Genomic DNA, 20,397 nt, shown 5'->3' on the forward strand with positions numbered 1-20,397 from the left:
TCAAACTATCAGAAATCAAAATATTTAGTTCAGGAAATTGTCAGTAAATGCTACATAATTAATGATGAAATATTAGATTATTATTACTGACAGTGACTGGAAGTTTTTACTGCTTTGCATAACTCTGTGAAGTTTAATGTAAAAATGCATTGTGTTTTCTATGTTTATCGAGTGTTCGCTTTATTTGGTGCACCTATACAATCTAATGCAATGCAATACAACTGCTTTGACATATAATCTACTTTTACAATGAGCACAGTGGTCACAGAGGCATTTGTACTGTTCTACCTTCTTCACATATAAAAAGGGGTGAACAGAAAATAAGAAACACCTCTCAATACAGTGTAGTCATCACCTTTAACTATGACGTCAGTAACATATAATTATGTTTCTACATATCTGACAGTGTCACCTGAAACTGCAGATTATGAGCTTCAGAAAGAAAGATGTTACAGCACTGCTGTTGTATTGTATTGCATTAGGTTGTATAGTTTTACATAATGTGGCCAGTGAATGCTTGTTATATGTAAATAAGAATTAACTATAGCTGGAAGATAATTGTTAAAATATAGTCACGTTTACAATGTTTCTCCCTGAATTGTAGCAGAGTAAAAGTATAACCTAGGATAAAAGTTTACTATTGTGCAATCTTAAAATAAGCATAGAAAACAGATAACAAAAGAGGAGACTGACTTAAAATATGCACGGATAGTTAGATTTGCCTTTGGGAGGCAAATAGGAGAACGGCCTGAGTGCCTGCTAAATGGAAACTTTTTAATTGTTGTTGCATCTACTGATCATTTTTAATGGAAGACATAAAACGTATTTAAATATGAGGTATTCAAGTAATATAAGTAAAGGACTATTTGCAGAGGTGTGGTCCCGTGTCACAGACTGGTCAGAATTTCTTCAGTGGACAGGATGTCATTTTCTCAGGACTTTCTCCAGTCCACGTCACACGCTGACCCACTCTGTCAAAACACCATAGACCGAGCAGCAGATACAGCAGCTGGAGTGAAAACTCAAATGTCGCTCTTTACCCTTAGTTCTTCCCTGGGAAAGGGACAAAATAAAGAAACACACTTACTGCCACTCAGTCATAGCATTGCTCACAATAACACAAAACCCTCATGTTGTCAAACTGTGAGAAAGTGCAAACTGAAAATTTGGCTGATGGGTAAAGATGGAGAGATTGTTTTTGTGTATATTTGAAATATATTTACAGCCCTGTCACTTTGCTTCTGCAACCCTGAAACAATGGAGATGAATAGAGTTTCATCTCTGCTTGGAGCACAAAGGATTGTAAAAATAAACACCCTCAAAACCAAAACCTCTTTCAAGAAATAATGGCCTACTTACTTGAGAGCATTGTTGTGCACAGTTCTTATTATTTTCTACATTTGGCTGAAAACAATTCCCAGTCAAAATTGCTGACAGTGAGGTTTGTGGATTGTCCTGAGTAACCCAGGATATTTTTTTCTGGAGAGACAGGTTTTATGACTTGGGTGAACTAACTCTTTCACCCGTGCGTCTGGATTTTAAAATTAAACGGGAGGTTATCCATAATTCCTCTCTCTTTTCTGTGGTCCTCATACCTTTGGTGGGGATGAACTTGAGCGAGTGGCTGAATATTCAAAAACGTGAGACTCCCTCCTCTGGGCCGTCGTTTAGGAACTCATGGCCCAGCCCGTTGCCACATTTGCCACACAGGACCTGTGTAAACACAACACCATCGCACATTAAACCTCCTCTCACAGCCTGTATGGGCCATGACCTGACACAACATATCCCAGGTTGGGTAACAAAACACTGGTGCAGGATGTCCAGGGTGTACCCCTGCCTTTCACCCAGAGAGAGCTGGGATAGGCTCCAGCAGATCCATGTGACCCTGGTTAAGGAATAAGTGGGTATAGATGATGGATGGATGGTTAACACAACATCACCGATCCTTCTGTTTACCATATACATGAAGCGTCATAACAACTGTCCAGTGTGTCATAATAGACCCAATGTATTTTGTTAGTTATGGCTCTGACCTTGTAGGCGGTGAGAGTCTCCATTAGTTTGGTGACACTATCGTCTCTGATGGTGTCAGTGAACGCAGGCCAGGGAGACGAGTGGGCGAACTTGGACCGACTGGAGAACAGGGGATGGTTACACTTGGAGCAGACATACATACCTGCAGTGGACAGTCACATTTAAAAACTGCTGCACTGTTTCTACCTTACAAAAGACTCTTACTTAAAATAATTACAGGAGGGCAGGACTTATTTAAGGAATAGGAATGAGACAGAAAAATCATGTGTTAAAGTGTCCCCAAGCTGCTTTATTTTTTATTTTTTTATTTTAAGGTCTTAGAAGCCAAAAAACAAACAAACCAAAAAAAAAAAAACATCAATAATAAAGTGAAACACCCAACACTTTATTTTTTTATTATCTATTTCTGTTGGAGGGTTCACTTTAATTTGAAAAATCCTAAATAAAGTGGTCTTTATCAGTTCCACATACCTATGGATATTCCTAAACCACAAGCACTTCCCCTATTCCTTTCAGTGATAATACACAGCATGTATTATAATTATCATTCACCATGATAAAGTTAAAAGCCGTGCTTAAAGAAACTGTATACTAAGATAAATCTTAAAATAAAAGTGGTATTGTAATTTTATCCTCCATAATCCAGAATAAAGGCAAGTTACATCACATCACTGTTTATTGTGTAACAGTCACTGCCTGCTCACCTGGTTTGAAATGATCCTTGTAGATCTCACCACCAAAAAACTGACAAAAAGACATGTCGTCTGGTTTTGTCCCTACAAATACAATGAAGGCAGAATAATGATTTGTGTTTCTTCGGGCAGCAGATACCGGACAGAACAGGCTGTTTTCCTGTCTGAGCTGATCCCAGTAGATTTAACAGGAACTCCGCCCACTGCAGTTACTCTGCATCAACACTAGATGTCAGGGTCAGCCTATCTCTGGGGATCAGGCCACTCTGTTCCAGTCGTTCTGATCAGTAAAATTCATACCTGTTAAGAGAGATGCACTAAAATCAAAGCATCAGAACATAAACTGTCATCAAAAGGTACTGGACCACCATGTCTGTGTCATTTGGAGGATCTAAAAGAAATAAGATATGTGATGTGTGTCAGTTCTATTGTAGGCTCTGTTGTTTTTTTTAACATCCTTCTGATGTGTGACTCAATATAATTGACACCACTTTATAAAAATCACAAATTGAATTTTGATTCTTTTGAGGCTAAGCATTTCATTTTTCATTCTCATTTTCAACCTCTGAGGATATAAATCAGTGTGACCCCTGCAAATCATTCTCAGTGCTGCAGCAAGTTGTGATCTGGTGTGATGTCTCATATCAGAACTTTAACTATTTACTTTTATGGCACAGATTTTGTAACATCTGAAGACACTTGAGTTGATGACATTAAAGTCTAAACTCTTCATCCTGATCATGTGACACATAGATACACTGAACCATGTGTATTCCTTTAAAAGTTCTTGAAAGTAAAGAGTTTTTTCTAACAGGCAGAAAGTTACATGCATAGTCATTAAGAGAATAAACATCACCACACTTCCAGCTTTGTTTTTTTTTTTTTTAATGAAACACAATTTCATAATCAAAATAATAGTTTTTTCTTGGTAGAAACTGGGAAAATTGACAAACGCTATTTCTGTCCATTGCAGGTCTGTGTCCTTCATTCATACTTGCAGTAGTGCTTGAGAGCCTCTGGCAGCTGCAGCCAGTCAATGGCCATCCTGTGGACAATGTGCTTCTGGATGGCCTTTCTACACAGTGTCTGCAGGGATGAGACTGGAGCAACAGAAATGAGAGGACAAAATAGTGGATTAACAGAATGAGGAGGGTGGACAAGTCATGAAGTGATGATGAAAAAAGATGCACCAAAAGCATGGATGGCTTATTCAACGGGCGTGACAGGCAGGTATGAAACAACAGGTCATAATCATTTTTGTAAAGACCCACAAGAAAACACAAAATGACTACAAAGAAATGTAAACAACAAATACAAAGAGACACAAAAACCTTGAAAACATGAAACATAACTAGGAAGAAACATAAAGTGAATACAAAATTTACCAACATATTAAGATGTGAAGCATGACCAAATCTCAATAATAGGCAGTAACATGTCTGCACCTCGGGGCCCACTGATTTCATAATCCATCAATGATTAAAGGTATCAGTGTGACACTCACATCCATACTCCACCTGGACTATTCGGACACACTTAGTAGCAGCAAAGACATCCACCACTGCATACAGAGGCTGGGTGGTGGGGATCCCTTTTGCAGAAGCTCCCATGTCCTCCCCATTAATGATGATATGCATATCACCCAAGTTTCTCCCTCCAGGTACATACAGAACACCTATCCTGCTACGTCTGGCTGTGGGCGGAAGGGCATTGGTCTTGTACAAGTCATCCAATATGTGGCTGTAGCGTCCAGGCCGGCTCCTACCAACCAGCTTGTCTCTGGGGATCCGAAAATTCTCAATGAACAAGTGAGAGTCAGTAAAAAACGTCTTTGGTTTCAAGTTGTCGGCCCCTCCCTCGCCGCCATCTTCATCCTCCCCACGACCAAGCCTTCGACCCCCAGCCAGTCCTCCCTCCTGGACCTCAGGATCATCTGGCATCTTGTTATGGTTGCGTGTGATGGCAAAAACCCAGCTGTCTCCTAAGTCTGTCAGATCTGGGATGGAGTATTCAGGTACCACGTCTAAGGTTCTGGGGTCCCTGGCAGTCAGGCCAACCCGGAGGTGGCCACACCAGCCCAGCTCCTTATCCTCTATTTCAATAAGGAAAATCTCTCCAGGCTTCAGAGGATGTTTGCTAAAACACACTCCATTGGCAAAGCTCTGCACCCGCGTGGCCTGGGTTCCTGAGTGGTCCAGTCTGACATTGGTGCCATGGATGGGGTGGAATTCCATGAATTGGTCAGGGAAGGGCTCCATTTTCAGGTACGTTTCCACCAACTCAAACAGTCAGTCTAGTGCAGCAATCAGAAATGTCTATAAATTAAACAAATCCCAGCCAGATGGCTAACAAACAACTAATAGAGACAAACTTACTGAAAGTTTCCAATCAAACTGACTTGCAGTGGTTTTTATACTGGTGGCCTACATGTGGTCCTTGCAGAGACATGCGACAGAGCCCTGCTCTGCCTATCTGTTGACCACTCAGGGAAGCTTCTGGTACAGGGCTATTTTTGAACAGCTGCATATGTCAACAGATGGTGAGGTATGTGTGTCCGTGTGTGTTTTGAGGGGGGTGGCCAACACGCACATGCCCAGTGTGCCCAGGTCTGAGGCCTCCTGGGCCCCCACCTCACAAAGTACTCTAAAGTAATAGCAGCATGATTATCATTATACTATTGCCAGGGAGATATGTTAAGCAAAAGGCCTTTCGTAGCTGCTCTCCAAATATAGTCCATGCAAATACAGTCTGGATTTCATTCTTATGTAAAGCATCCATTAAAGTAATATGCTGCACCAGGATAGAGAGGTCTGTGCAGATATGCAGTATTAAAATAATGAAACTGTAGCATATCAATATAAAGTCGAATCATGTTTTAAAAGAAAAACTATGGCAGAGATGTTTTATATTGATTATATATGACTGAAAGCAAAGGCTCCTGCGTACTGTGTCATTTACTGTCAATTTAAAGTATTTGACTTCTTTCTGATCAAAAGGTATAATGTACCTGTATGTTTATTATGTCATATTAATTCTGTATTAAAAATTAAGAGCTACTTCCTACCTGTTGAAGCCCTCATTATTAGTGGTAAATCACTGAGTAAGACTGGGGCTTTGAAGTGAGACCAGGTAACTGAAAAAACAAGAAATAACTCATTTTTCTGGAGCGTGAACACCACTTTGCCCTGTTCCTAATATTGTCATTTCTTGGGCTTTCACTGTGTTTAATGTAGGCCAAGATAGAGCCATGGAAAGAGAGGGGGGGTTGGGAGAATTCATTGTTATAGCCTCATTATTGCCATATTTTTACTGTTTTCATCTGCTGCCCGATAGTTGAGTGCACACATGTGATGATGGTATGTTCGATTATGAGAACCTCAGTTTTGCAGAAAACTAAAGAAAATACTATTTAACTCTCTCCTCCAGTCTGAACTTTAGTTGTCACCCTGCATTATGCAATTAGACAGCATTTACACTCTGCCTGCCTATTTGTGTGGGTGATTTTGTGCCTGTTGAAGCTGCAGGACTCCTAATCTGGATTATCATGCAGCCATGCTTTTCAGCTCACTAATCAGCTGGGTGAGCTGTGATTCTCGGCAGTGCATGACACATCTGGATGCAACAACACGGTGACGGGGAGGTGTGTATGTCTGCATGTGAGATTGAGAGAGAGAGAGGGACAGAGAGAGAGAGAGAGAGAGAGGGAGGGCTTGAAACCCCTCATGCTGCGGTCTTAGCACGCACAAATGGAGAGGGATCTAAGAGAGGACAACACTGACCACAGGTTTAGCCACATTTCAATGCACAGAATTATTCTAGGGTAAGTAAACACTGGTTGTGTATGTTTGCATGTTTTTTTCTTTTATTTATTTATTCATTTTTTGCAAAATAAATTTGTGATTTTATCCTTGGTGCAAAGATGTACTAATGGCCACTGATAGTGTTCTCCCTTTAACACACTTGAATCCTGGACTTGTCTTGTGAATGTAAGTCATTCAGAAACAAGAGTGGAGTGGAGGTGTTGACCTGAATTTTACTACACTGTACAGTGTAGAGCCACTGCACCAAGTCAGAGACCGCATCCTTTTGTGTGCACTGTTTGTGGACTGGAGCATCAGCACGTGTTTAATCCAAAATATTTCTCTTCACTGTTCAACCATTTGGGTGTAACAGGTCGTCATCTAGCATTTTTTAATTTAGTGATGAATGTTTAGTAGTGAAAATATTCATTACAGTTTCCCAGGAGCCCAAGGTGGTATTTTGAATTTGCATCTGAAACAATTATGTTAATATCAAAGTACTTGTTGATGAACTTTCTGTCAGTCGGCTGTCAGTGGATTGAACTGGCAGCATTAGTGGTACAGAGTTTCTCCAGACTGTGTGGCAACTGATCTAAGATCACGTTTAACATGAAAACAGATACATTAAGCTACTTCCAGATATGAGTCATTATGGAAATCACTAAATAAGCATTAAAGCAATTTTCAATTAGCAGCATGTGCACTTATTTACATTAGGTTGAATTAAAATCCACTCTTAAATTCACTAAATGCATGATGCATAATTACAGTGAAGAGATAGGGGACCAACAGGCTTAAAATATGCAGTATCTCCTTTCACATTAGGTACAGTGCTTGCATTTAGCTCAATAACTACCTCAATAACAACTTTAATATGAACCTTCTGTGCAGTTTGATATATTGCCTTTTACTGTCACACCCATGACCTTAAATATTTGAATAGGACGGCTGAAAGCAAAGGAACTTTGAAGGATTGTGATTTTAATAACGATGATGAACACCAGGTCACGGAGATGAGCAAACTTGGAAACACACCCCACCGAATGTTAGTTTAGCCCTTAATCTGACTGTGTGATTTGTCAGATTTAACACTAAAACCCTGCATTAATGTTAATCTGAGATTGTTACAGTTCGTGTCTGATCATAGGTTGGCACACAAACCCACACACACACACACACACACACACACTGACTCAAAGACATGCTTTTACAGTAGACTGATGCTTTCACTGCCAGAAAATGTAAAGGATCGATCAAAGATGCTGCAGATGTATGGTTTGTTTACTATTTCAGTCATCACATGGTCACTCCGATCACACACACAGCCTTATGGGACAGTAAACTATCCTCTTATGTTTGTCATACAGGAGTTTATCATTAAGCATCACATGCTGCTGGTTAGAGACCAGTGTATGGTTGACACAGCAAGTTGCAAACTGCTTCTCCTTGTTAAAACCATGTACTTCGACTCTGATTTCTCTGGCAGTTAAATGCAGTTAAAAATATGGATTATTGTGAGGAAATGTTGAAGAGTATTTACTATTTAAAAAATGTATTTATTTAAAAAAATACCCTAATGATTTATGCAAATCAATCAGTGACTGATGTAAGTGAAGTGGGCCTAAATGCTTACTATAGTGCGTCATGTCCACCACTTTGGTTCAGACATAAATCGCTCAATAGTAATTTTAAATAGATTTATGCAAAATGTTCAGATTGATCATCGGGCATGAATTATTTTGGTGATACCCCAGGTTTTCACCACTATGAAATTTGATGTGTGGTTTTCAGTGAAATGTCACAACAACTACTACATGTATGAGTGGATGCAACTTATACAATGCTTTTGATTTCTGACCAATTACCAATTAAAGTTAATGACATTTCCATCAGCCGGAGCTGTAATTTGGGTTTAATGCTAGTTAGCCAGTGTTATCATACTAACATGCTAAACTAAAATCTAGGATGGCTAGAGACTCATATTTTTCTTATGTCTTTGTCTTATTTGATACCCCACAAGTTTTAGTTTAAAGTCCTCTTCGAAACACGTTACACCCCTCACAGCCAAAAGATGCATCCTTACTCCTTTCACTATTATTTCATACCCAGTTGCATTTCAATTCTGCAAAACTGCTGCCCTTTTGCTCCAGTGACTTTATAAATGACATTTGGATTCGTGCAAAAATACTGTAGCATCTACGTCACCAATTCAGTAGTAGCAACAGTAACCTGTCTTGTTGGAGATCTGAGATCAGCTTAGTCAAAACAATGTTAGCCTAACTGTAGATTAGCTTTCTAATGTGCATGTATGCAGGTCCTGCACCTTGCAGTTTTAAGTCCCTGTTCCCTCCTTATGAGAAGTTATGAGGAAGATCTAATGTTGCCTGGCTGGATATGTGTTTGTGAGGTTTATCTCTCCACCGTCCACTTTGGGTGAGAGCAGATTAGTCAGAATCCACCAGCTGCTGTTGAATTGGTTGAAACTGTGCCACACAGCTCCGTTATACAGTTACGTAAACCTGACCAGTCAGAGGTAGGGTTTAACTTGCTTAAAGAGCAGGGCACTTGACCCAGTGAGACAGCAAATTAAAGGTCCACAACTGGACCTTTGTGCTGTTTCCCAGCTTGTGCCCAGTGTTGCAGGACTACTCTTTGCTTTAACAAAATGACAGGTAATAAAATACACTTACTCTATTCTGTGCTGGATTTAGCTCATTTCATTTCGACAGGTGAGTAGGAGGTGGCTATAAAATGTTTTACATGGAAACACAATGCTGCAGACACAAAAAGCCACACTGGGGAATGCATCTTTGAACTCCCCTCACTATTCATCTCAGGGTTATATAAGTAACTCTTTAAGCTGCTCGAGAAGACATCAGACGGGGGGTTTTGACTTTGGGTTTTTAAGGCTGACAGCCGACTCCTTAGGGGATGAGACTGGAAGAAAGTGTAGCTCTTTCCTTGGGGAAATGACTTGCTGAATATTACTTCATTTAGTCAAAATGTTTCATGCTTTTTTTATGGAAACGATTAGGTGTTTGTGTGGAGATTGCTGTTTCAACCAAACCAAAAATATACTTTTCTTGTTTTAAATGGAAATGCATCTTTTAAATTATGCTTTTTGATTTAATGTTCGTGTGCACAGAAAGTCCCTCCATGTAAGTGGAATGAATTCTACATACACATCCAATCCAACCCCAAAAGGCATTAGATCCAAGCCTGAGCTGCCCTAGTTTGTGCAACATTTTGGGGAGAAAGACTGTCTTGTCTATTTTTGCATGCCTCTACAAACACTTTGAGTATGTGGAGCAACAGTAATGGGTGAGCCGATTACTTGGCTCTGATTCAGGCTCACTAGTCTTTAGATTAATGTAGATTTCCACAACTCTTCAGAGCTAAACTATGTGACATTCCTGCGTTAATGCGTAGTTGGCATGGGTAAGCATTTTGGGTTAAAATGAGGCCCAAGCACAGAAAATACACTCTTCCTCTCTCTTTCTACAGCTCATTCCCCTCACTGCTCTTGTTTGTTCTGCCCCCGAGCCTTAACAATGCAGCTGACCCTGTTCTGTATTTATTTGTAGGTACCTTGACTTTGCGATGTAAAGTCAGACCATGGCACAGAGTGGAAAAAACGGGGAAAGAAATAAAGAAGATAAGGGAGATGGAGGTGGCAGACCTCAACAGGAGCACCACTACCCAGCTCTAGGTATCTCCCCAGTTGGTGGGACCAAGAGGCATCTCCCTCGAGGGATTATGATCCAGCTGACTGGGACAGAGGGCGAGTGGGACAGTCTGGATGACAGTGAGCTCCTCTTGTCCCTTGGCCACAGTGAAGACTACCCCTCTATATCTCTCACCAAGGAGAGGCAGCTTTCCATTGAGGATGACAGAGGGTTGCAGTCCCAAGCTTTCCATGTCCCTCTTTCTCCCTCTTCCCCTGACTCTTTGGGGAAGTGCTCTGCCACTGGCCACAGTTTCCTCTCCCCAGGCACTTCCTCACCTACCCATCGACCACTTGCAAGTCTGGTGAAGTCGCTCTCCACAGAGCTGGAACTGAAAGAAAGCTCCACTCTTAGACCCAAGCCCCTCCTCAGCCTTGTAAAGTCAATCTCCACAGAAATCGCTCGCTCAGAGCCCGAAGTGTCGCAATCAAAATCGGACTCCCGCCTCAACCTCCACTTGTGGAAGCAGCTGACTCAACCGAAAACCCGCAGCAATGGGGATTCTCGCACAGCGCCCCCTTCACCTAGCTCACTCTCCCCTAGTGCAGAGGGTCTTAAAGGGGGCTTTTTCAAAATGGAGCTGGAGGACACCAAGAGAAAGCTCTCAGAGGCCATGCATGAACCTCTGAGCAGTATGTTCAGCAAGATCATGAGAGAGGAGGGCACAGGCAGCCCAAAACACCAGTGTAAGTCCCAAGGTGGTCACCAGGGCAGCTCCAGAGGTTTGGGTCGGGAAGGTAGCACAGACACTGTTCTTTCTGAGTCTCCTGTAAGGAACCCTAGGAAAACAGATGCTGATTTTTTCCCTGTGTTTGACTGGCCTACTGTAAAGCATCTTGGGAGAATTCACCATAGCCCTTGCCCTGTGCATCACGTCAGACGCCATCGCAGGGATGAAGAGCTGGAAATATGTACAGATGGTGATGTGATTCAAATATTAACCATCGAGTCTCACGGGCAGGCAAGAAGACCGTCTACTGGTTCTCAGGTCCCTGCAGCACCCTTGGTTCAGACCTCACCTCCTCCTCTGCCCCCTCATCCGTTGCCACGAATGAATTTATTCTGTGTGGCAGTGCTGTCCTACAGCTACTTCATCCTTCCTCTCACTCCATACTGCTCTGGCCTGGCTCTGGGGTTGGCACTGGGCTTCTTGCTCGGACTGCTGCTTATTAGAATGGGTTCGTCCAGGTCTCACTGCACAGCTCCCACCCACAGACCCAGGCAGACCCTTTTGGGAGAGGAGATTCTGACAGGTGGTACTGTCAGCACTAAGCCTGACACCCTCCAGGTGAAGAGAGGACTTAAGAAGAAATATGTCACACTGTTGTTTTCAATGTGTGTTTTTCTTAAGCAAGCTCTCACTCCAATACACACCCACACAGTTTCTCTTACAGAGAACACAAGAAAATGAACTTAAAATGAACAAATATATTAACTTTATATTTGTTTGATGTATTGTCATGTGGTGTTTTCCACATGATGCTCCATGATAAATTTGCTCAAATCTCTTTCCATTGCATTTTCATTTTTTGTACTTGTATCAGTGCTGAATGCACTTTAAAAACCACAAACTATTCCAATTACAGTAACACAAGTAAGTGTAATTAGTTTTCACCCATGCTAATTTGTTCTAAACCGGAACGGTTTCAGGTCTGAGATTCACTTCACTAACTCTGCAGACTTCACAGTTAAAAGCTTCTGTAAGTGGCCCTTCACTACATAAAGTTCCAAGAAAGCAATTAAAACCTTTCAGTAGTAAAAACTAGTGAATCCAAAGCGGTAATTACTGTTCACCTCCTGGCTGAGCTTGACACGGGGCAACTGGAGAGGAAAGCTACCACCCAGTCACTGTCAGTCCTACAGGCAATTAGGGGGATGCAGGCAGCAGGAAACTGTAATTTGAAAGGGAGAGTGGGGGGGGGACTTTGCCATATAAGCATTTAGCTAATTCCCTTGTTCGACATTAGTTTGGTTTCTGTCTGAGGGTTGTTAAACTGTGAAAATCTCAATTAACTTCTATGAGGTGTTTGCTCTTTAATTGGGCAAATGTATGAGAAGAGGGCAAAGGCTGGCACAGCTACTAGTCCATTCTTTAATTTTTTTGGTTTATTATAAATTAAATTTCAGTATGTACATTGTTTATTAGTTATCTGGCACATTGAGAAGGAATCTTAAACCTTTAAGGGGGGATCCTACTGATTTTGCTCTATACTTTACTTTTAGGCTGATTTCAAACATGACATGATTTTCTGTACTGGAAGAATCAGATCAAATGTTTATTGCTCACTTGAAACTGTGCATAGTGTTTCTCTAAATTGATTTAAACACCTACTTTCTGTTGTTCCAGGGCTGGATGAATGAGATACATGATTACGACCCAGAAACCTTCCATCCAACTCTTACTCACTCAGTCTTTGCCACCCTAGAGGGCTCCAGTCTCCGTCTGGACTCCCCACGTTCCAACATAAGCCGCAGGGCTACGTACAACGAGAGGATTCACGAGGCCACCTTCATCAAGTCACGCACCTTTCAGCTTGCAAAGAGCAAAGTATGATGACAGCCTAAGAAACCATGGGAAATTTTTTTTTTTTGTAGATTTTTAGGCTTTTATATATATTTCTGGTGATCTTGTAGTCCAAATCTCTGTAGTCCAAGATAAAATCAGAGCAACACAAGGTCAGTACTAAGTAAACAGATTCTACAGTGTAGCGTTCGTATTGTAAAATAACATGTTTATCATGTTGTCCAGCTTAATTTATCATGTGGCATTATAACTCGGCTACCAAATTTGGCCCAGTCACAGCACTAGATGAAAACTGAAAGTAAAGAGAGAAAATAAACAAAGTTAGAGAAAAGCCATGAAGGTTCATTTGAAGGAAATAGGGTACTCATTGCTCATTTATCACTTGTTCTTTGCTTTGACACAACAAAACTGTGATGCTGTTCCCCAAAGATATTCCTCCTGCCATCTGTGTTGGCACGGAAAAGGCTGTGGAACCCCAAATATCCCATCTGCATCCAATTGGCTGGGGCAGCAAACACCCGGAATGATGAGGGAGGAAGGTTGGAGGAGAGTGGGGGAGGAGTGAAAGGAGCTGAAGCACCTGCAAATCCAAAACAAAGTTCCTCCACACAAGCCCACGACTTTGCCACCACTGTTTACCTGTTTGGCCGCACGGGACGAGAGAAAGAGGAGTGGTTTCGCCATTTCCGCTTCGCTTCCATGTATACAGAGAGTGAAAAGGAGAGGGACAGACAGAGGTCTGGCAGATATGTGTGCAAAGCAGGTATGTTAACAATACGTTAAAGAAGACTTCTACATAAGGAGCCTACACAGTATTACATTGTGCATGCATTACAGTGTGTGAATTATATGCTTCAACAGCACCAGTGTTGTTCCTGTATTACCATGGCACTGAAAAACATACATATATTACTCATTTGGACCACTGTCATCAGCTGATCTGCCATCTGTCACATCCACTGCCACACACTATTTCATGGTTAGTTAGGGGCACGTTTGGCAAATATGCTCAACTACTTTTTATGCAGAGGTATATGAGCCCACTGTCATTAATGTGCATGGCTGTTTAATGCAGAGCTGTTGTCCAGGAGGAATGTAACCAAAATGAATTCACTTCCAAAGCACTGAGAAAAAAGAGATAACAAAAACTTGTTTGCCATAGACATTTTCTCAACCATCCAGGTAAATGTTTCCTGTATTCTCCCAGGTGACCCAGCACTGGCTCAGAGCACTTCTGCCTCAGTTAATGTCCCGAGCAGTAGAGGCTCCAGCAGAGTGGGCAGCAGTGACGATGACGTCCCCTCCACTCCTCCATTTTCCTGCATCCATGCAACTCATCTCAGTCAGACCTCCATTGGCACCAGGGGCCTTTCATTGCTAGACTACCCCAGCTACATGTCTCGACTCCTGGCTGTAGAGGAGCTGACCCCCATCTCCAGCCCTGGAGCCAGCAGCACAGAGACAAGTCCCACCATCAAAGGACCTGTAAGTCACAGATGAAACTGAGTGAAGCAAAGCAAGTGAAGCTGCATCCTAGAGATTTACTTTGTGTATAGCATGTAGAGTGTGAAAAGGACATAGTATGTTGGCTCTGACCAGTAAATATAATATGCTATTAGTTATATATAACCTGTTATAAAGAAAACAAGCTGCTGGAGTTTTAGACTAACAGTACAGGAAATATTTGACTCCCTGTCTTCTGTTTTTAGACTTGTTGTCTTGTTCATGCTCAGCCTTGACTCTTCTGTCCTGCAGTGTACCTGTGATCTAACAGAGGACCCTGGGAAGAGCCAGCCCACGTGGGTTAACGCTCTGATTGGTCGAATCTTCTGGGACTTCCTGCGAGATAACCACTGGGCTGATGCTGTTTCCCACAAGATTCAGAAGAAACTCAGCAAAATCAGAGTGCGAGCAGTTTTATTGAATGTTACTGTGCCAATTTGAAAAAGGTTAGCTATAAACATGCTACATAAGATACTTTGAACTGTGATATGCTATGTCCTTTACAGCTGCCTTATTTTATGAATGAGCTGACTTTGACTGAGTTGGATATGGGCCGCTCCATGCCATACATCACCGCTACCTCCAGACCAGAATTTAACCACAGAGGTGAGTACAGACTAGGAATCAAACACTGCAAAAACCAACATGCAAAGATACACACACACACACACACACACACACACACACACACACACAGATGTGCACACACAGGAACAGCAAGAGCTGAGACAGAAGATGACCTATTGCTCATGTGATTACAACTGAGCACTGCAGAGCGTCAGCTCAGACGTTGTTATCCTGGTGTAATCTCATGGGGCAGCTGAGCCATTACTCCATGGCCTTCAACATTTAAAGCATATTGCTGTATGTGTGCTTTAAAATCAGACAATCTGGCAGCCAACACAACTAATGACAAGTAGAATTAAGTGAGCCAGTCTCTCCGCCCACTTCGCTGTTACACAAGCACCCATCAAATAAAAACTGGTGGTCTGGTGTTGCATTCAATGTGCTGCCCCCTGTAGGCCTGTGGGTGGAGCTGCAGCTGGTCTACACTGGTGCTCTGCAAATGACCCTGCAGACCAGGTTCAATCTGTCCAAGCTGGGCAAGGAGGCCGGCCAGGACACAGACCGTACAACTGAACCTGGCAGCCCACGGTTAGTACTACACAGACAAAAAACATGCCTGTCCTACATTTACCAATTAGTTTTTACAGGTACTTGCAACATTTTTTACTTAACCCTTAAGGGGTGTTTCCTGATTCTTTACAATCTGTTTTTGTATATACAAACCGTGTCATTTACTGTAAAGATATTGGAACAGAGATATGGAGGTTTTCTCTGACAATATATACAACTTTACATCGATGATATATACTTGCACATTTTCTTGAAATGTAACTGAGAAGCAGAGAAATAACCAAAGGTCTTACAGACCAAGATATTTGACCAGTTTGATGCAAATATTATGTAACTCCAATATTGTCCCAACCAGTATACGGCCTGCAGCACAATAGCCTAACAAACCTACAGATATTAAAGGGGCATTTAAGTGATTTAGTATTGCAATTCCATAAACTTCTGGGATTTTGCCTACAATCTCCATAATGCAACTGAGCAGAGTCAGTTGGGGCTGATTAAGGGTTGTTGCCAGGGTTGTTCTTACTCATGAATCTGTCCAAAGAAAGAATGAGAATTAAGTGCATCCATACCCAGATAGAAACAGCAGTACTGATACACCTGCCCATACCATTATTCAGTCTGTCCATCCCTAACTTGACGGCCTGTGTATCCTCCCAGCTGCAAGCCCATTCTCAGTGTGCTGGCGAACAGCGATGAGGAGTCCTCCAGTGCTGGGTCATCTGATGAGGAAGAGCTGCTTCTCTCTGAGCCTCAGGGGCCTGTGGGGGAGAAGGGATCCGTGCCAGCTACTGAAGGGTAAACTCTGATAGAAAGTACAAATATAACAAAAAATACTGCCTCAAAATGTTTAAAGTAGGTTACTTTCAATAAAGTTGACAAATAAAAACATACAGTCAGTTGCTACGTTGCAATAGTCAAATCATATTTACATAAACTGCTTCTTAAGAAAGAGTAACATTCACTAAGTAACACCATTAAGTGTTTTTTCTACCCTTCTGCCTTGTGAAGGCTCATTTTTCTAAAGCAGAAAATAAACTGTGCTGACATCACACTCCAGATGGCCATCAGTTTAATTTACATTACAAATGTTGACTCTCATTTCTCCTCAGACTTTGACTTTCACATCTGAATACTAAATCTATTCACAAAGCCCATTCCCCCTTTCCTCTCCTCTCTAATCTGCTCCCACAGGACAGCGGGTGGCAGGACTGGAAGGAAGATTTTGAGATTTGTGGACAAAATCGCTAAATCCAAATATTTCCAGAAGGCGACGGAGAATGAGTTCATTAAGAAGAAGTTTGAGGAGATGTCTAACACGCCCCTGCTGCTCACTGTGGAGGTTCAAGAACTGTCAGGGACGCTGGTTGTCAACATCCCACCGCCCCCTACTGACAGGATATGGTAGAGAAAATTTGGTTTTGTTGCCAATTACTGTGTGTCTTAGCTTGTGTTTGTGACAATCTGTGGTGTGACTCAGCTTTCACACCTCTGCTCCTACCAAAAGAACAGCTATTTATTCTAGTAAGCAGTTGTACAAGTCAAGTCAACAACATTTTATTGTGCATAGTGAAAGAACCATGTTCCCATTTTGGGCCATCTCATTTTAGTTGTGTGTTGATGGTGTTTTAAGCACTGAGACAGCACGGGGCTGAAATGTGTCTGATCACAATCACATTTGATTAGAGAAACATTATGGTCTCCTCTGTAGGTACAGCTTCTGTGTGCCACCTAAGCTGGATCTGCATGTCCATCCCAAACTGGGGGAGAGGGAAGTTACCTTCTGCCATGTGACTGAGTGGATTGAGAAGAAGCTGCAGGATGAGTTTCAGGTAAAATACAATAATAAATTAAGAAATAAATTTGTACCAACATATGTTTCCTCACACTTCTCCTATGTCACAATCTTTTTTCCCCATTTCCAGAAGGTGTTTGTACTGCCAAACATGGATGACATCTACTTACCCCTGATGCACTCTGGGGTGGAAAACCCTGAAGCCTCCCAGTCCCAGAGATCCCAAAGCTCGTCCACAGAGTCCATGGAGAGGATTCCACCTGAGACCTCTGGCGCACAAAGACTCTAGCTATCACTACCGATGAGCAAAGGAGAGCTGGGCCTGCAGAATGGATTCACTACAGTAGACTAGTTCACCAAGACTCCTCCCTGTAGTAGTAAGGGGGTTTCTAAAGGCCTGATGTTTTGTACCACAGCACAGTAAAGTATCAGAATGCTGTACATTATATAATGACAAACCACTACAAGTGATACAGAAATGCTCTTAAACTGTAAATATATATGTTTATGTATTTGCTGATTTTTACAGCTCAGTGTCACTTTAATAAAATGAGATACCATGATAAGATGATGGATCTTATTAAATATAAAGTGGTAAAACATGCAGTTCTTCTTTCTCTGGTCACATATGTTGTAGAAACAAAAACTCATAACTTCCATAAATCCACTGAACACTTATTGTTTCAGTTCCTGCACATGTCTAAATTGATAGTGCAGTGTTTGCACTGTTGCCTCATGGGCAGAAGGTTCAGGGTTTGAATCCTGTCTGAACTAGTGTATAGTTTTTTATAAGTAAAAAAATGTGATCGTGTTTGGGGCTAGTTTGGGACAGAGCTCAAATGACAGTGACCATCGTATCATTAGCACAGCATCATTTAACAGGAGACATAATGCGATTATACGTCAGTGGGAAAATGTGCTCCTTTGTGCTTGAAAAAAAAAACCTTTCATGGTTCTGCTCCAGTGCTTCAGAAAACACGACTCACTTAACTCAGGATTCATCTAGACACAGATCACTGATGCTCACAATATTCATCAATCAAAAAAAAAAATACAATAAAAACATGGTAAAAAAAGATTCAAATGAACTGCTCAGGAACAACAGAACATGGTGGAACAGCCTGTACAAAAAGACAACGGTCTTAATGCAGAAAAGGATATTACATGAGAAAGAAGTGTGATAAGGTGTGGGAGTGTGTGTGTGTGTATGTGTCACTCTGTGGGAGTGTGTGTGTGTGTATGTGTCACTCTGTGGGAGTGTGTTCATGGTGATACTGCTGAGTGATCTGCAGTATGGTCTGTTAGACAGGCCCTGGTCTAGGTTGAAAATTACTACATGCAAATACATTACTGCAGTGAATGTAAATATTCCATAGTGGAAATACTCTACATTATAAAGTCATTTATCAAAACTATGAAAATGTACTGATCAGACACATAGAGAATCTACAGGCAAACACCAGAGGGCAGCACCTGTTAATTATTTAGCACAGAACACAGGTTCACGTTCCATCCATCCATCCATCCATCACTCACTTATTAAACGCAGTTAAACACAGTTTTTAACACTGCAACCAAGTGTTTCCAGATTGCATGTACACAATGAATGAGATAAGTAGTGTAATTATAATTATGACAGCTGTTGACCCAGTCTGTTGTGTTACTTTAAACTAAGAACCTGAACCTAACTAGTTATTAACGTCTCCACATAGTTAACTATGACATTTGACACACAACTATACCTTAACAAAGGTCTTTGAATCCATTTCAGATATGGAAATTTTTCATGTGGGTGCTGCAATATGTAACTCCTTTGTTAAAATGTATGTGTTAGTGAATGACAAAAAGAGCTTTCATTTCCTGGAAAAAGAAAGTTCCTTGTGTGTCTTTCCTGTTCCAAGTGAGCTATCATTTTATTAGATCAACAAATAAATAGCTCACTACATGCATTAATCCCTATTTTTTTGTTGAATTTTTTTAGAGCTACATTCTGTATATCCATCCACCCATAATCTATACCTGCTTATTTATTATATAGGGTCACAGGGATCTGTTGGAGCCTATCCCAGCTCTCTTTGGGTGAAAGGCAGGGGTACACCAATGTGCATATGGGCATCTTTGTCTTCTTTACTTTAGATGTCTCTTTGTATATTTACCATTTTAAGACTATAGCAATCTCTGGTTTTCATCAAATTTAAACACTGCATCTGTATGCCCATGCACTAAAACTAACAGTAAGGGCGCTGTACAGTGTAAACATACTGGCATTTCCTTACTGGTAATTTTCTTGAACTGCTGACAAATTCAACTCATGCCACTTCCTGAAGCTCACCATTTACAGTAAGTATCACACACAAATGCAAACTGAGCCATTTCTGCACTGGTGTCTATAAAAAAAATGTAAGTATAGTTTTCCCATCAAGAACACACTTTTGACTAATTATTCACTTCAGGTTTCCTTGTCTTTGTATGTAGACACAGTAAATCCTTTGTGATAATGAGAATTCCTTAGGTAAAAATAGCCCTGGCTCTTAGTAAGAGAAATTACTCTGTTTTCCGTCTGTGTTTTGAATGATAACAATAGTGTCATTTTATAACGCACAGGGTCATGATTTTTTTTTCCTTGATACATTTTATTGAGAAATCTGAAAATGATGAGGCAGCTGCATGAGCTAGTCTGACTAAATCAATAATGTAAAAATGCAAAACTGATACAATGCTTGGGCCATAAAAACACAGAGACATATTCGATATGAGTGTTGTGACTTTTAGGTGATGGGAATTAAAACAGTTCAGTGGTATGGAGGTATGTGGACGTTCTCAGGAAGTATCACTGATGAAAACAGTCAAAGGCTCAGAACCCATGCCAAACCTCAAAGTGAATCATACTTATTAAATATTTTCTCTCTATTAAATGTCATCTAATGCTACTGCCTATGTAGGGATCAGGTGATAAATCATAACACAGGTTTCAAATGACCTTAGGTAGTTGTTCACTGTGTGCACTTTGATTTATCTATTGTGGGTCAACCTTCCAATATTGCACAAACCCGAACAGTGTCTCACATTTCAGCTGCGGTTTCTGATCTGAGTTTTGAAATATTATTATATATATTATTGCTGTGCTATGGTCCGGTTCTATACATCAAGTTATAAACACTTTAATGTCATTGTATATTGCACA

At 41.2% G+C, this 20,397-nt stretch overlaps 3 protein-coding genes across 4 annotated transcripts; 1 reads left to right on the forward strand and 2 right to left on the reverse strand.

Annotated features, from left to right (window-relative positions):
- Window positions 1–448: 448 nt before the first annotated feature.
- On the reverse strand, window positions 449–2,885 carry LOC113135686 (methionine-R-sulfoxide reductase B1-A). Its single transcript, XM_074933702.1, has 4 exons — window positions 2,742–2,885; window positions 2,037–2,179; window positions 1,596–1,713; window positions 449–1,053 (listed from the first exon to the last, which is right to left on the reverse strand). Exons 1-4 carry the CDS (start codon window positions 2,794–2,796, stop codon window positions 1,043–1,045), a joined length of 327 nt encoding a protein of 108 aa, XP_074789803.1. The 5' UTR covers window positions 2,797–2,885; the 3' UTR covers window positions 449–1,042.
- An 807-nt stretch (window positions 2,886–3,692) lies between these two features.
- On the reverse strand, window positions 3,693–5,212 carry neurl2 (neuralized E3 ubiquitin protein ligase 2). Of its 2 annotated transcripts, XM_026315834.1 has the most exons (3): window positions 5,105–5,209; window positions 4,234–5,022; window positions 3,693–3,829 (listed from the first exon to the last, which is right to left on the reverse strand). In XM_026315834.1, the coding sequence occupies exons 2-3, from the start codon at window positions 4,985–4,987 to the stop codon at window positions 3,714–3,716; spliced, it is 870 nt and encodes a 289-aa protein (XP_026171619.1). In that variant the 5' UTR covers window positions 4,988–5,022; window positions 5,105–5,209; the 3' UTR covers window positions 3,693–3,713. The 2 variants fall into 2 exon arrangements, with proteins under 2 accessions (XP_026171619.1, XP_026171618.1); XM_026315833.1 differs by having other exon boundaries at window positions 4,234–5,212.
- A 4,932-nt stretch (window positions 5,213–10,144) lies between these two features.
- On the forward strand, window positions 10,145–17,502 carry tex2l (testis expressed 2, like). The gene is made up of 11 exons (XM_026316072.1): window positions 10,145–11,542; window positions 12,602–12,802; window positions 13,208–13,541; window positions 13,986–14,263; window positions 14,534–14,683; window positions 14,788–14,887; window positions 15,304–15,436; window positions 16,079–16,216; window positions 16,613–16,822; window positions 17,130–17,250; window positions 17,344–17,502. The coding sequence occupies exons 1-11, from the start codon at window positions 10,145–10,147 to the stop codon at window positions 17,500–17,502; spliced, it is 3,222 nt and encodes a 1,073-aa protein (XP_026171857.1).
- The last annotated feature ends 2,895 nt before the right edge of the window (window positions 17,503–20,397 follow it).

Source organism: Mastacembelus armatus, chromosome 19 (assembly GCF_900324485.2).
Source record: "Mastacembelus armatus chromosome 19, fMasArm1.2, whole genome shotgun sequence".
NCBI lineage: Eukaryota > Metazoa > Chordata > Actinopteri > Synbranchiformes > Mastacembelidae > Mastacembelus > Mastacembelus armatus.

What these genes read in the sequence shown, in the direction of transcription:
- neurl2 (XM_026315833.1), bottom strand. Translation starts at nt 4,987, where the DNA reads ATGGAGCCCTTCCCTGACCAATTCATGGAATTCCACCCCATCCATGGC. An exon ending in AGTCCAGGTGGAGTATGGAT is followed by an intron (nt 3,830 to 4,233) that starts GTGAGTGTCACA and finishes CTGTTGCTCCAG; the next exon opens with TCTCATCCCTGCAGACACTG.
- tex2l (XM_026316072.1), top strand. Translation starts at nt 10,145, where the DNA reads ATGGCACAGAGTGGAAAAAACGGGGAAAGAAATAAAGAAGATAAGGGA. An exon ending in CAGATATGTGTGCAAAGCAG is followed by an intron (nt 13,542 to 13,985) that starts GTATGTTAACAA and finishes GTATTCTCCCAG; the next exon opens with GTGACCCAGCACTGGCTCAG. An exon ending in AGAAACTCAGCAAAATCAGA is followed by an intron (nt 14,684 to 14,787) that starts GTGCGAGCAGTT and finishes TGTCCTTTACAG; the next exon opens with CTGCCTTATTTTATGAATGA.